Here is a 13,047-nt window from a genome sequence, read left to right on the forward strand (position 1 = left end):
ATAAAATGTATTGTTTGTCTACATATGCCTGGCTGAACAGTGTGTTTGGAGTTGCCTCTAAATGGGTGAGGGATGCACTGTTCATATTTTCCTTGAGAGAAAGTTCTATAATTGGGGTACTGTCTCTGAGAAGGCTCTGCTCGTGGCCACTGTTCTATAAACCAAACCAGGGGGACCATCTAGTCTAAATGGATGGTAAACAAAGATGATTAGGGGGCTGAAGGTTAAAACATAACAAATGTTTGTGGGAATTGGGTATGTCTAGCTTAGTGAAAAGGACTAGGGGTGGGGACATGATACCAGTGTTCCAATATTTGACGGGGTACCACATAGAAGAAGGGGTCAACCTATTTTCCAAAGTATCAGAAGGCAATAATAGATGGAAACTAATCAAGAAGAAAACCAGCCTAGAACTAAGGACTTGTGAAAACAACTAACCAGTGAAAAGACTTGCCTTCAGAAGTTGTGGATGCTCCATCACTGGAGCTTTTTAAGAAGAGATCGGATATTCCATTGTCTGGAATGGTATAAGTCCCCTGCTTGAGCAGAGGGTTGGACTAGAAGACCTCAAAGGTCTCTTCCAATTCTGTTAATCTTTGAGAGAAGCGCTGCCCACTTCTCCCCCTTCCCTTATCCCTTCCTGGGCAGAGAGAGGGAGGGAGGGAGGGAAGGAAAGAGGGGAGGGAAACAGGAAGAAAGAAAGAGAAGGAAGGAAGTAGATGGGAATGAAAAGGAGGGAGGCAGAGAAGGAAGGAAGGAAGGAAGGAGGGAGGGAGGGAGGGAGGGAAATTGGAATGAGAGGGAGGGAGGGCCTGAGGGAAGTCCTACTTTAGGACTTGGCCACCAGCAGCCCTGTTGCCCTTTCGCCATCCCCTGGTGGTCTCCCATCCTATTGGTGAGGATGCTTTGATTACAAAGCCAGGTCTCCTTGCATGGAGAGGGAGTGGGCCTCCCTCTGACCCACACACTTTGCCCTCTTGCACCCACCATGAGCAACCTGGCCAAGGAGAGCGAGCACAGCAGCAGCCACCTCAAGGAGGAGGTAAGCGCAGCTGGGTGCCGCCTCGGGGAAGTGCAGCTGGGCTAGGCAGAGCTGTGGGGTCCCAGTGCCATGGGAGCTCAAGGGCCAGGCTGGGCACTTGACCTCCTCTGCCCAGGGCTCCAGGCAATCCATGTCAACATCCAGGGCCCCCCTGCATGGCCTGAGAGGGACAGTGGCTCCTCCAGTGGACCATGCCCCGGCGCACGACCTGGTCCCACCCCCCCTCCACTGTAGACCCTCAGATCCTCCCCAGTCCTGCCCAGGCCCGCACAGGTGCCCCTGATGCGAGTGATGTTGAGCTGGCCACGCCCACCCCAGCCACGCCCACCCAGTAGATTGCACCCACTCCAGCCATACCCACCCAGCCCCCCAATGGCAACCACAATGCTAATGCGGCCCTCAATTAAGTTTGACACCCCTGATCTAGCCAATCAGTTACATTTGCATTGTTTTGGGAACAGTCTCTCCGCCTTGGACTTTCCCAACCAATGGCCTTGGAATGCTGGATCTGTCTCAGGTTTCAGGTCGGCACACTTGCATTCCTTTTCCCTTCCCGATAGTCTCCTTGCATTCTATTGCCTTCCCTCCCCCCTCAGATTGCTGCTGTCTGGTTGAGAGTGGGATTTGCATAGCGAGCCAACCATGACACGTGGAATTTTTCTTAGGCTTTCTCTGAGTTTGTTAAAATCAGCTCTTTTAAAGTTTAAGACACTGGTTGAATTATATTCTATTGCTTGTGTTTGCATTATATTGAATTCCAATATGACATGGTCACTCTCGCCCAAGGTTCCGGCAACTTCAACTCCTTCTATCATTTCTTCTCTATTAGTAGGTCCAGTATAGCTTTTCCTCTAGTTCCCTCCTCTGCCTTTTGGAAGACAAAATAGTCAGTTAAGCTGGTTAGAAATATGTTCGATCTTCCACTTGCTGTAGAGTTTGCCTTACAGTTGATATCAGGGTAAATCCTCCTATTACTATTGTGGTATGTTTCCTACATATATTTGTTAATTGATTAGCAAAGCGTTCATCTATTTCTTCTGCTTGGTTGGGTGGCCTGTAGTATACGCTTAGAGTAATATCATTCTTTTTCCTTTTATATTGACCCGTATGGATTCTAGAAGATTTTCATCCTTGATTTTGTGTATTTCTGTAGAGATGTAGTGATCTTTTATATATAATGCAACTCCACCTCCTCTTTTGTTAGTTCTGTTTCTTTTGAATAGTTTGTATCACTCCCTTAGTACATTCCAGTCTCGACTTTCATCCCACCAAGTTTCAGTAATGGCAACTATATCGTATCTGCCTTTATGTACTAATAATATTTCACGTTCACCCGATTTGTTTCCTAAACTTTGAGAGTTCTGTATAGGCATTTGAGTCCTTCATGAGTCTTGGATATTTTATATTTCCTACTTTGTAACTCACTACTTTGTTATGTTTTTTCTTTTTTTATTTCTTCTTTCTCTTTACTCCTTATCTCTTTATGTGATTGGTTATCTAGTGGTTTTTGCTAGGAATTAGGTTTTAAAGATCGTGAAGATTGTCCCCTCCCCCTAACAGAAAGAGGGGACCAATCATGTCAATAATTTATTGACATGAAACATTTTATTAAAAAACAAAAATAGAAAAAGTATAAAAGTATAAAAGTATAAATACAGTCAAAGCCATATCATTTCAGTTTTTTTCTTTTTAATACATTTAAAGACATTTCTAAAATTCTATTTTCACTTTGTCATTATGAGGTATTGAATATAGATTAATGAGAAAAAAAGAATTTCAACAACTATAGAATCAGACTGCAGCATAACAAAATTGACAAAAGTGAAGGGGTTCTGAACACTTTCTGCACTGTAACTTTTAATAAAATTATTGGAAAAGAGAAATGGACTTTTCTAAGTATTTGTCAAATAAATTGTTTCGATTCACTAGGAGTTGGACTCTGGCTGGGCAGGCCCTTTGGAATTGATTTTGTTTTGTTATATGGGAAGAGTGGCAGTTGTTGGTTCAGAGGAAGATGGCAGGGTCTTTGGAGTTTTATCACCTGTGCTTTAGATCCATGCCCATTCTGATTGGTCAAGGCCTCCCAGGAGTGCATGTGGTTGGATCCAAGCTGTGGTGTATGCAGGAAGGGACAGTCCAATCTGCTTTGAAAGAAGTGCTGGTCTACAGTATGCTCTCCTCAAGTTGAACCCAACAGTTCTTGACAACAGGAAGCAAAGCGAGGCTGCCGGGCTGGTGTGCTAGTGAGGCTATGTAAACTCCCAAACAAACCACCACTTCCGAGCATTTTTCTTGCCAACGTAAGGTCCCTTGCCAACAAAATGGATGAGTTGAGGCTGTGAATTACAATAAACAAGTTTATCAAGGACTGCTGTGTTTTACTGATCACAGAGACCTGGCTTCACTCATCTATACCAGATACAGCTGTCAAGCTAGTGGGCTGCACAGTGCACCACCAGGGTAAGAGCAGGGATTCTGGTAAAAGCGAAGGAGGAGGTTTATGCATGTATGTCAACAACAGTTGGTGTACCAACACAAAGACTGTAGACAGTCACTGCTCTATGGACCTGAAGTATATGACTGTGAGACACAGATCCATATACCTTCAGCTGGAGTTTACCGTATTCATAATTACTGCTGTTTATATTCCACCTGATGCTAATGCTAACTTGGCTTTGGGATTTTTGTATAATCTCTTAGTAACCAGAAGAATAAGTATCCTGATGCTATGTACATTATAGTGGGGGACTTCAACCATGCTGATTTAAAAGCAGTGCTCCCCAAATTCCATCAGCATGTTAAGTGTGCCACTAGGGAAGCAAATACATTGGACAAGGCCTATTCCAATGTTAAACTTGGCTATAGGGTTATACAACTGCCACACATCAGCCAGTCAGATCATATATCTATGCTTTTATTAGCAACATATACTCCTCTTAGGAAACGGGCTGTGAAATCCTGGCCTGATGGTGTCTCTCAACAGCTGCAGGACTGTTTTGAGAGGACAAACTGGGACATCTTGGACCACCCAGACTTGGAGGAGTTCACTGCAGCTATTCTGGACTATATTTAATACTGTATAGACACTGTTACTGTGGACAAACAAATCCGGATTTATCCCAACTGGAAGTCTTGGATGACTAAGGAAGTCCAGCGTCTCCTGCATGACAGAAACCATGCCTTTAGGTCGGGTGATTGGGAAAAATATAGTGCTGCCAGAGCTAGTCTGAAGAGAGGCATTCAGCAGGCAAGGCAGATTATAAGAGGAAGACTGAAGATTATTTTCATAGCATTGATGCAAGGCAGATGTGGCAGGGGATTCAATAAATCATCAACTATAGACCCAATAACATCACTCCTGTTCACAGGGATGCTTCATTGGCAGAAAAGCTGAATCATTTCTTTGCCCACTTCGAAATGAAGCCATCAGAGGCAGCTGTGCTACAGCCACTAGTCCACCGCAGCCCTCCCCTCACCATGAAGGAGCATGAGGTGAGGAGTACCTTGAGAGCTGTGAACTCAAGGAAGGCTGCTGGACCTGATGGCATTCTGGCTGGGTACTTAAAAACTGCGCACACCAGTTGGCTGGGGTCTTTAAAAAAGATTTTTAATTGGATAGAATTTTTAATTCTATCCCAGTCCACTATTCCATCCTGTCCAAAGGCCTCCATCATTGTTCCATTACCAAAGAAGTACTTTATTAACAGTCTTAGTAATTATAGACCAGTTGCACTCACCCCTGTTATCATGAAGTGTTTTGAAAAAACATTTCTCAAGTACATTATATCCTGCCTCCCATACACACTGGACAGTCATCAGTTTTTAGACAGAGCAAAAAGATCCACAGAGGACGCCATAGCCATCACTCTATACTGCTCTAACTTTGGAGCAGCTGGGGACCAATGGAAGGATGCTCTTTGTGGATTTTATCTCTGCATTTAACACAATTCTTCCATACACACTGGTGTCTAAACTTGTCAGTTTTGGACTTAGACATTCAATCTGCTTTACGATTATGAACATCCTGTCCGACCACTCTCAGAGGGTTAGATTAGAAAACTATATCTCTTCATCCCTTATTCAGGGCTGTGTTTGAGCCACCTACTTTACACCCTCTAAACTTATGACTGCACCTTCACTCATCCCCAGCAACATTATTGTTAAATTTGCGGATGATACAACAGTGGTGGGGCTTATCTCCAAGGGGGATGAATCTGCCTACCAGGATGAGGTGGAGCAGTTGTTCTTGTGGTGCAGAGACAATAATTTGGTTCTCAACACAACCGAGACCAAGGAGCTTATAGTAGATTCCAGGAAGAATAGATCAGACATCCAGCCCCTGATCATCAGCGGAGACTGTGGAGCAGGTGGCACTCTTTAGGTTTCTGGGTGTTACCATAAAGGAGGACCTGATCTTACCTGGAGTGCTCATGTTAAGGCCCAGCAGAGATTATATTTCTTGAGACTTCTCAGGAAACAACTGAATAAAAAACTGCTGGTGACCTTCTACCGTTGTTCCATAGAGAGCATTCTAACCTATTGCATTTGTGTGTATTTTGCTTGTTGCATAGTAGCAGAAAGGAAAGTGCTCCAGAGGGTCATTACCATCGCCCAGAGGATTATTGGCTGCCCTCCCCCCTGGACGAACTGTACAGTTCCCGTTGTCTTAGGAAAGCTCAAAACATTCTTAAAGACATCTCATCCCAGACATTTTTTTTTTTGAACTATTACCATCTGGCAGACGGTACAGGATAATAAAAAAAGACAAATAGGCTGAAAAATAGTTTTTATCCCAGAGCTGTAACCATATTAAATACCACAGTATAGTGCAACATTGAAGTGCAATATTAGGGGCAGTGCAATGGTGAATAGAATATGAAGGAATACACATATGAATATATATGTGTATATAATGTATGTTCTTATTTGTGGTTTTTACTTGTGTGTGGTGTGCACTGTGGACATCACTTGATTTCGTTGTGAGTTACACAATGACAATAAAGATATTCCTGTTCTAGTCTAATCTAGTCTAGTCTAGTCTAGTCTGTTCTACCTCCAACTTGACTAAATGGCTCAGAACATCAAAAGATCCTAGAAGAAACAGATTATTTGGATACTTTCCATTTAGGTTTCAGACCAGGTTATAGTACCAAACCAACATTGATCATGCTTGTGGATGACCCTGAAGTTTCAGGATGGAGGTGGTTCATTCTTGCCCTCCTGGATCAATTCAAGTTAGTTTAAGTAGAAGAGGAGAGGTCTAGCCCTGGACTTCTATTATGTGGGGTACTTCAGGACTTGATACTCTTCCCACTCTATTTAACCAACCTTGTTACAAATCCCTACTGCAGAAAGTACAAATGATTTTGTTGAGTCTCTTAACCAGTGACTGGAGACACATCTCTATATTTGCAATTCAAGCCCATCAAGTCTTTTGTTGCTGTGGGTTTTTGGGTCTCTGAGTCTGGAACCATTTCATTTGCAATCTGAAATGAAGTTGAATTCCCCAAAACAGAGCTGGTATGTGGTTTGGGGATTTTGGACTCATGATTACTGCTTGAGGAGCAATGGCAGCTGTGGCTAAGAGGACCCTTGCAGAAATCCATTGTGTGAGTCAGTTACTCTTGTTCATGGATCAGGAGATTTTGATCACTGTCATTCACATCTTAGTAATTTCCTGGTTGGATTAATACAACATCCTGTACATAGAGCTGCTCTTAAAGAAGCATTAGGAACCTTTAACTAGTCCAGAGTTCAATGGCACACACAATACTGAAAGCATCTAGATCAGGGGTTCTCAACCTTGGCAACTTTAAGACTTGTGGACTTCAACTTGCTGGCTGAGGAATTCTGGGAATTGAAGTTCACAAGTCTTAAAGTTGCCAAGGTTGAGAATCCCTGATCTAGATTTACCCATGCCACAGTTTTGCTGCATAAGCTGCACTAGCTTACAGTAACAATTCAGTCATCACATTTAAAACTACACAGGTGCAAGGATAGGTTACTTATGAAACCACTTGGCTTCAAATAGTTTCTACCCATTTCACCAGATTTGACATGGTGAATATGTTCCAGTCTGTTCTATGAAACAATGTCGCCTTCAGGACCCAGCAGATATGTCTTCTCTACTGCTACCCCTGCCATATAGAACAATCTCTACAAAGAGATTGTGAACCTGCCAGCTTTCTTGAATGCTATAAAAATCCGACTTTTCCCTCAGGAATAAGCACAGATGATTAGTAGATTTATGTGTTTTGGGGACTTGTGAATTGGACCTTGTATCCTATTACCGTAAATGCCGACGTACAAGGCGACCCGGCGTATAAGACGACCCCCGTCTTTATAGCCGGGCCGCATTCCTAGAACGTCGTCTTATACGCCGGAAACTACCAGTATTTCCGGCGTATAAGACGACTCGGCGTATAAGACGACCCCCGTCTTTGGCGCCGATTTCAGCGCTCGTGTAAGTTGCCTTATACGCCGGCATTTACGGTACATTTTTTCAGTGTATGTTGCTGTTTTTATAATAATTTTTGTATTTTGTTGGCAAGCTCACAGGTTTGTCAGCCATATATATTTTCTAAATAATACTAAAATAAATAATTGAGATCTATAAAACAGAAACAAACTGAATATTTTCAGTTTTGTAAAAATGGATGCAGTGTGATTTGTCTTACATTTTAATTGTAATTTGCAGGAAAACCAGTGGCTGTTACAAGTAACCGAGGATCAGGAAAAGCATTGTTACGTCCTGGTGCAAATCCACACCTGGAAAGGCAATATTATCTGAATAAATTGTTGAAAGGCAGAACAGGTACAAATCTGTAGTTTTTGAAATTATAAAATTAATACTGTTGAATTTATGATTTTGTCATTTTACTACCCAAGTTACTTCTATAATATTATAATATGCTTTTAAATAAATGTGTTGTATTTTTTAAACTGTATGAAAATTTACCATCCATTTTGAGAAAAATACAGGGGTAGAACTATTTTTAATTATTCTACTATCAATGAGAATGCTTCCTTTAGAAAGAAAAAAAATTCATAGTGGGAACTTTGAGTGGCATAGCCATGCGTTATACCAAGGGTGTCAAACTGCCGGCCCATGGGCCGGATGCATCATGCCCACACCTCACCCACCCCATTGCCGGCAATGGAAAAAAATGGCGATACGTCATGTGATGTTGCGAGTTTGACACCCCTGCTTTAGACAAACATCACAATCCATGAAGGATAACTCTGGATGCTTCCTGATAGATTGTTGTGCCATCCATGCTATTTATTTAAAAGATTTATACAGCTGCTTAACATGCATGATCGTGACTCAGAACTGTGCGCATTAATAAAATCAAAGGAAAAAACAAATTACAATTAAAACCAAAAATATCAAGAAACCAAAGCAAAAGAAATTGATATACTAATAGCACAAGTTCCATCTCCCAAAGTTCAACATCCAAAGAAAACAAGTTTTAAAGCCTTCCTGAAGATTGACTGGGTTGGGCCAACTGAACTTCAGATGACTGGAGAGGTGGTTTAAAGAGCAAGCACCGCAACAGAAAAGGCACTCCTAGCTTTCATCAGATAACATTGCTTCAAGGAAGGGACCTAGAGTGTGCCCATTTTGTTAAACATGTAGGATTGACAGAAATAATCTTAGGTGGTCCTGCAAACCACCCAGACTTGTACCCTGTAGGGCTTTATAGGTGATTACTAGCACCCTGAATTCCATCTAGATCAGGGCTTTTCAACCTTTTCATCCATTGTACCACTTTTAGGATATGGCAATATCCAAGTACCACCAGTCGCCTAGCAAGGTGTCAAAAACTATTCGAAGTTACAATGACACTGAAAAAAATGCCAAGCAAGACATTTGCCTGCCCACCCGGTGGCGCTCTTCCTCCTGTTTGAGGTTTTCATTGTTGTGAGCATTTCTGTTGAGGATTGGCAGCAGGGGTGGGATGGGGGGTGTTTGGTTTTTATTCTCCCCCCCTCTGCTGGATAGTTGCAACAGGTTTTGGTCACTTCACATGACCCTGGGACACTGTGACGTCATAAATATGAATCAGTTGCCAAGCATCTGAATGTAAATCACAAGACCCTGGATATGCTGCAACATTCCAGCTGATCGGTGCTTCTTCTGGGCTCAGCAGAAGCGCCAGGATCAATGCCGAGCTCCAGCTGGAGCCTGGCTCTGATCCTGGCGCTTCCACTGAGCCCTGACAGTCCTGCAGCTCCAGCCATCTCTCACTCAGGCTTGTGCGGTGCTGCCACCGGTTCAACTCATTCCCCTCCCCCACTACCACTTTTCTAGGATGGTCGCATATCACCTGCCAGGTGCCAATGTACCACAGGTGGTACCCGTACCACTAGTTGAAAAGCCTTGATCTAGATGGCTAAAGGGAGATAGTGTAGCTTGAAAGTAGTAGAATTTCCACATTTATAACTATCTACATCACTGCATTCTGATCCCGTGCAGCTTCTGGATGAATGTATACATTGTATGTATTCATCTGCAATGAGTACATGACAGTAATCTGGCCAGAGATAGCTAAGGCATGAGGTTCAAGGCTTTTCCCCCTCTTGTACCAAGCTATAGAAAGCAATAAAACCACAACATCACAGAATGATTTATTTATGAACACAGCTGCCAAAAGATGGCACTAATTTAAATGAATTCAACTGTGGATTCAACTATTTTTCTGAAGAAAGTATATATTAATTAGGATTATCCTACATAGCTAGGTTCGGTATATCTGAGTGCCAGGTGTTAAGAATAAACATTTCAGAGGGGCTGTTTTTATACTTTGTAATTAACTTTTTAGCAATCTTGTTAAAACTGACTGCTGGGCTAGATGATCTGATCTAGCATGGCCATTTGCCTTTTAATGTTTTTCTATCAATAAATCTTATACAACTTTATTCTTTGTATAATTTTTTTAAAATAAGAAATCTCTAACAGTAAAAATCAAGCTTCATCTAAGGCAGAGATTTTCCATACAGAAGCAAGATTATAGCAAATTATATGAAAACAGTTTTATTTGATATTATCTAATCCCCAAACTGTATGAATTATTGCAAGATATTTACTTGAGATTTTCAAGGCAAGAGTAGAAAGTGTTATTTAAACAAAAGCTGCAATCAGTGGGTTTTTGTTTTTTGTTTTGGCTGTTAGGGATCCAGCTAAGAGATGGTAGTATTATACAGGCAGGATCACGTCACATGTCAAAGATATTCCAGTGTTTGCTTTGTTTTGTTTTTTCTGCATTTGGAACTTTTGGGGGTACTCTTTGTTTTGTTTACATTGAATGTGCCTTGTTCAAAATTAAAAATGATAGAAAACTGTGCAGCCAGATTTCAGCTGTCATATTCAAGGTGGTAACCATTTATATTTTAAGGGTTGCATTTTGAGCAATAAAATAAACATTTCATAGCTTTTTCCAGCCAGTTCTGTTGAAAATATAAATAATCCTTGGGTTACAATGGAAGTTGGGACTGGGATTTCTTATCACTAAGTGAGGTTGTCATAATGCATGACATCTTGTGACTTCACTGCTTAATGACTGAAATTCGGGCAGTCCCGGTTATGCGGATCATTAAGTAGGCCAGCAGGTAAGATCTATGGGCCAACAGGACAGATACTGCAGGTGGGTACTAGGAATTGTTGGGCTTGCAGCAGCACAAGAATGAAGCAGCACTCCTCAGTGAGGGTAGTCTTCAACAGTTTCAGTCTGCTACCACTGCTTCAGCCAGAGTGCCATAGCAAGCTCAGTGCAGCAGCAAGCCTCAGCAGTGCCAGCTGGTCTCAAGCCCCAGCACTGACCTCTAATCCCAGCAGTACTGGTCACCTCAAGCCCCAGCAGTGCCACCATGTCTCAGCCCCAGCACTGAGGCAAATCTCAGCAGTGCCAGCTATCCATAAGACCCTCACTGCAGCAAACCTGCATAGCCTCAAGCTCACACTTCCTAGCACCTGTATCATTCATGTGGTATCAGCCATGAGTCCAGGAATGGATGGAGATAGGGCTGCTGTTATTGGGAGTTTCTATTAGCTCTGAAAGATGCTGCAGCAGACATACTGGATTTGAGGCCTTGTTTGTGAGTTTGGGCCACAAAGTTTAGCCAAGACCACTTCTTGCTTCTCTCCCTCCCTTTGATGTAACAATATTCTTACTTGAACTTCTTGATTCTGTGACTGAAATGGCAATGAATTCCCTAAATTGATAGTCCTGGGGACATCATTCTGTATTCGTATCCCAGAGTCAAAAAATGATTGTTGTTGTTATGGGACATTGGAATATGATCAAGTGTTGATGGAAGTTACATCAGTCTCTTGCTATGGACAGATTACTTCCTGGGGTCCTGAAGTTCTCTGTACCTGCCCATTGCAAGGAAGAAGGGCTAATTTGATCATTTCACCCCAGGAGATGGATAGACCCAGTGGGGTTTTAGAGGGAACTCAGTGATATTAGCTCTAATACAGTACATGATTTTCTACAGGCCTTAGTCATGCCTGAAGTGAACGTTCAATAAGACTCTTGGAATAGGTTTTCCACGTGGACTCTGATTGTGGGCGTGTAGCATTTCAGTTACTGAGGAGGGATTCAGGAGATTAAATAAAACAAGAGATATTTAGAGTGCTGTAGAAAAAGTCAGAGAACAAACCTGATCCAAGTACAGATGAGAGCAACTTTATTAGGTCTTGCCTTGTAAGAGCAGTGAAAGAAGCTTACTTTTCCTTATTGTATCTGCCAATAGCTCGGTTTCAGGTGACTAGGTCCTTTCTTGGTGGAGGGGAGAGCTCATGCAAGGCCTCTCTAAAGACTGTTTTGGTGTCTGTTGGATAAAGTTGCTCAGGTTTGCTGAGTTGGGCAGTTCCTATGGAAGTGGATGTTGGATGCCTTTGCTCAATTAATTGGGAAGAGTTTCAGTTGGTTGGCTCTGAAGAAGTAGACAGGATTTTTGTTGCCTTGAGTTCTATCGTTTGTGTTCTGAGCCCATGGGCCTTGTGTCTGGTTAATTTATCTTGTAAGGTGGCAAGTGGTTGGATTCATGCAGTGTTTAATGCGTCTTTGTGGAGGGTTAAAGGTGTACCTCAGTTTATGACCAGTTGCTTAGTGATCGTTCAAAATTACAACAGAACCCCCCAAAGGTACACCCACTTCTGAAGTTCTGACAGCCATCCTGCTGCTGCCTCTTTGGTCATATGTGTTGTGAGTCCTCACCTGCCAGCAAATCTGGCAGCCCAGTCAGATGAATCAGATGAGGGGGAAGGGTTGCCTGGGGTCACATCAGAGTCTGTGGAAGGCTATGAGAAGCATGAAGACTGAGAGCTAGATGTGACACTGGGCTCATCTACTCACGCTCAGGCAGAGACAGCTGGGTTGGGGGCCTGAACTGAGCGAAGAGGAAGAGCAGCTGGAGCCTGTTTCAGATGCACGGATGCACAGGGAGGAAAGGCCTGCAGGACAGCAGAGAGCAATGGGGCAGCTCTCCAGGAAAAATAAAAGACTCTAAGAAGCCACGCCCTGGCTGGACGATAAAGAGGAGAGGCGTGGGAGAGGCTGGTTGCCAAAGGCAACCATTCATGCTGCGATTTCGTGCTTCTGTTGTTGGATTTCTTGCCTTAGGATTCTTGGATATTTAACCAGGTTTGTCAGCTTTCTCTGTGTTTGAGTGACTTAAACCTTGAGCGTTCCAGCTGAGAACTCAGAGACTGAATCTTGTTAGTTTCAACAGCTAAAGTACTGGTTGGAGTTTTGTTTGATAAAAGCTGTGTAAAAATAAAAGGGGTTTATCTTATCAAGTCCTTCTTTGTTCCATGCAAAGTGGTTTTTCCTCATGAGTAAGCGGCTCAGCAGTATTTGTGTACGCTGGGACAGAACAATATGATCACACGTCAGGCACTTAGTAACTGACCCAAATTTATGGCCATGTGCAATATTCTGCAATCATGTGACTGCATTTATGACATGGCCTACTGCAAGCATAAAGGTTACTTTATG

At 42.7% G+C, this 13,047-nt stretch overlaps 1 protein-coding gene across 1 annotated transcript in view; it reads left to right on the forward strand.

The window, feature by feature from the left end:
- The window catches only part of REV1 (REV1 DNA directed polymerase), a 79,397-nt gene that overhangs the window by 29,578 nt on the left and 36,772 nt on the right, over positions 1-13,047 (forward strand). The window contains exon 8 of the mRNA XM_039340580.1: positions 7,740-7,856. Coding sequence (XP_039196514.1) covers positions 7,740-7,856 — 117 coding nt within the window. The remainder of the gene's footprint in view (positions 1-7,739; positions 7,857-13,047) is intronic.

The sequence above is a fragment of the Crotalus tigris genome, unplaced genomic scaffold (genome assembly GCF_016545835.1).
Source record: "Crotalus tigris isolate CLP2741 ecotype Arizona unplaced genomic scaffold, ASM1654583v1 scf7180000017753.6788120, whole genome shotgun sequence".
NCBI lineage: Eukaryota > Metazoa > Chordata > Lepidosauria > Squamata > Viperidae > Crotalus > Crotalus tigris.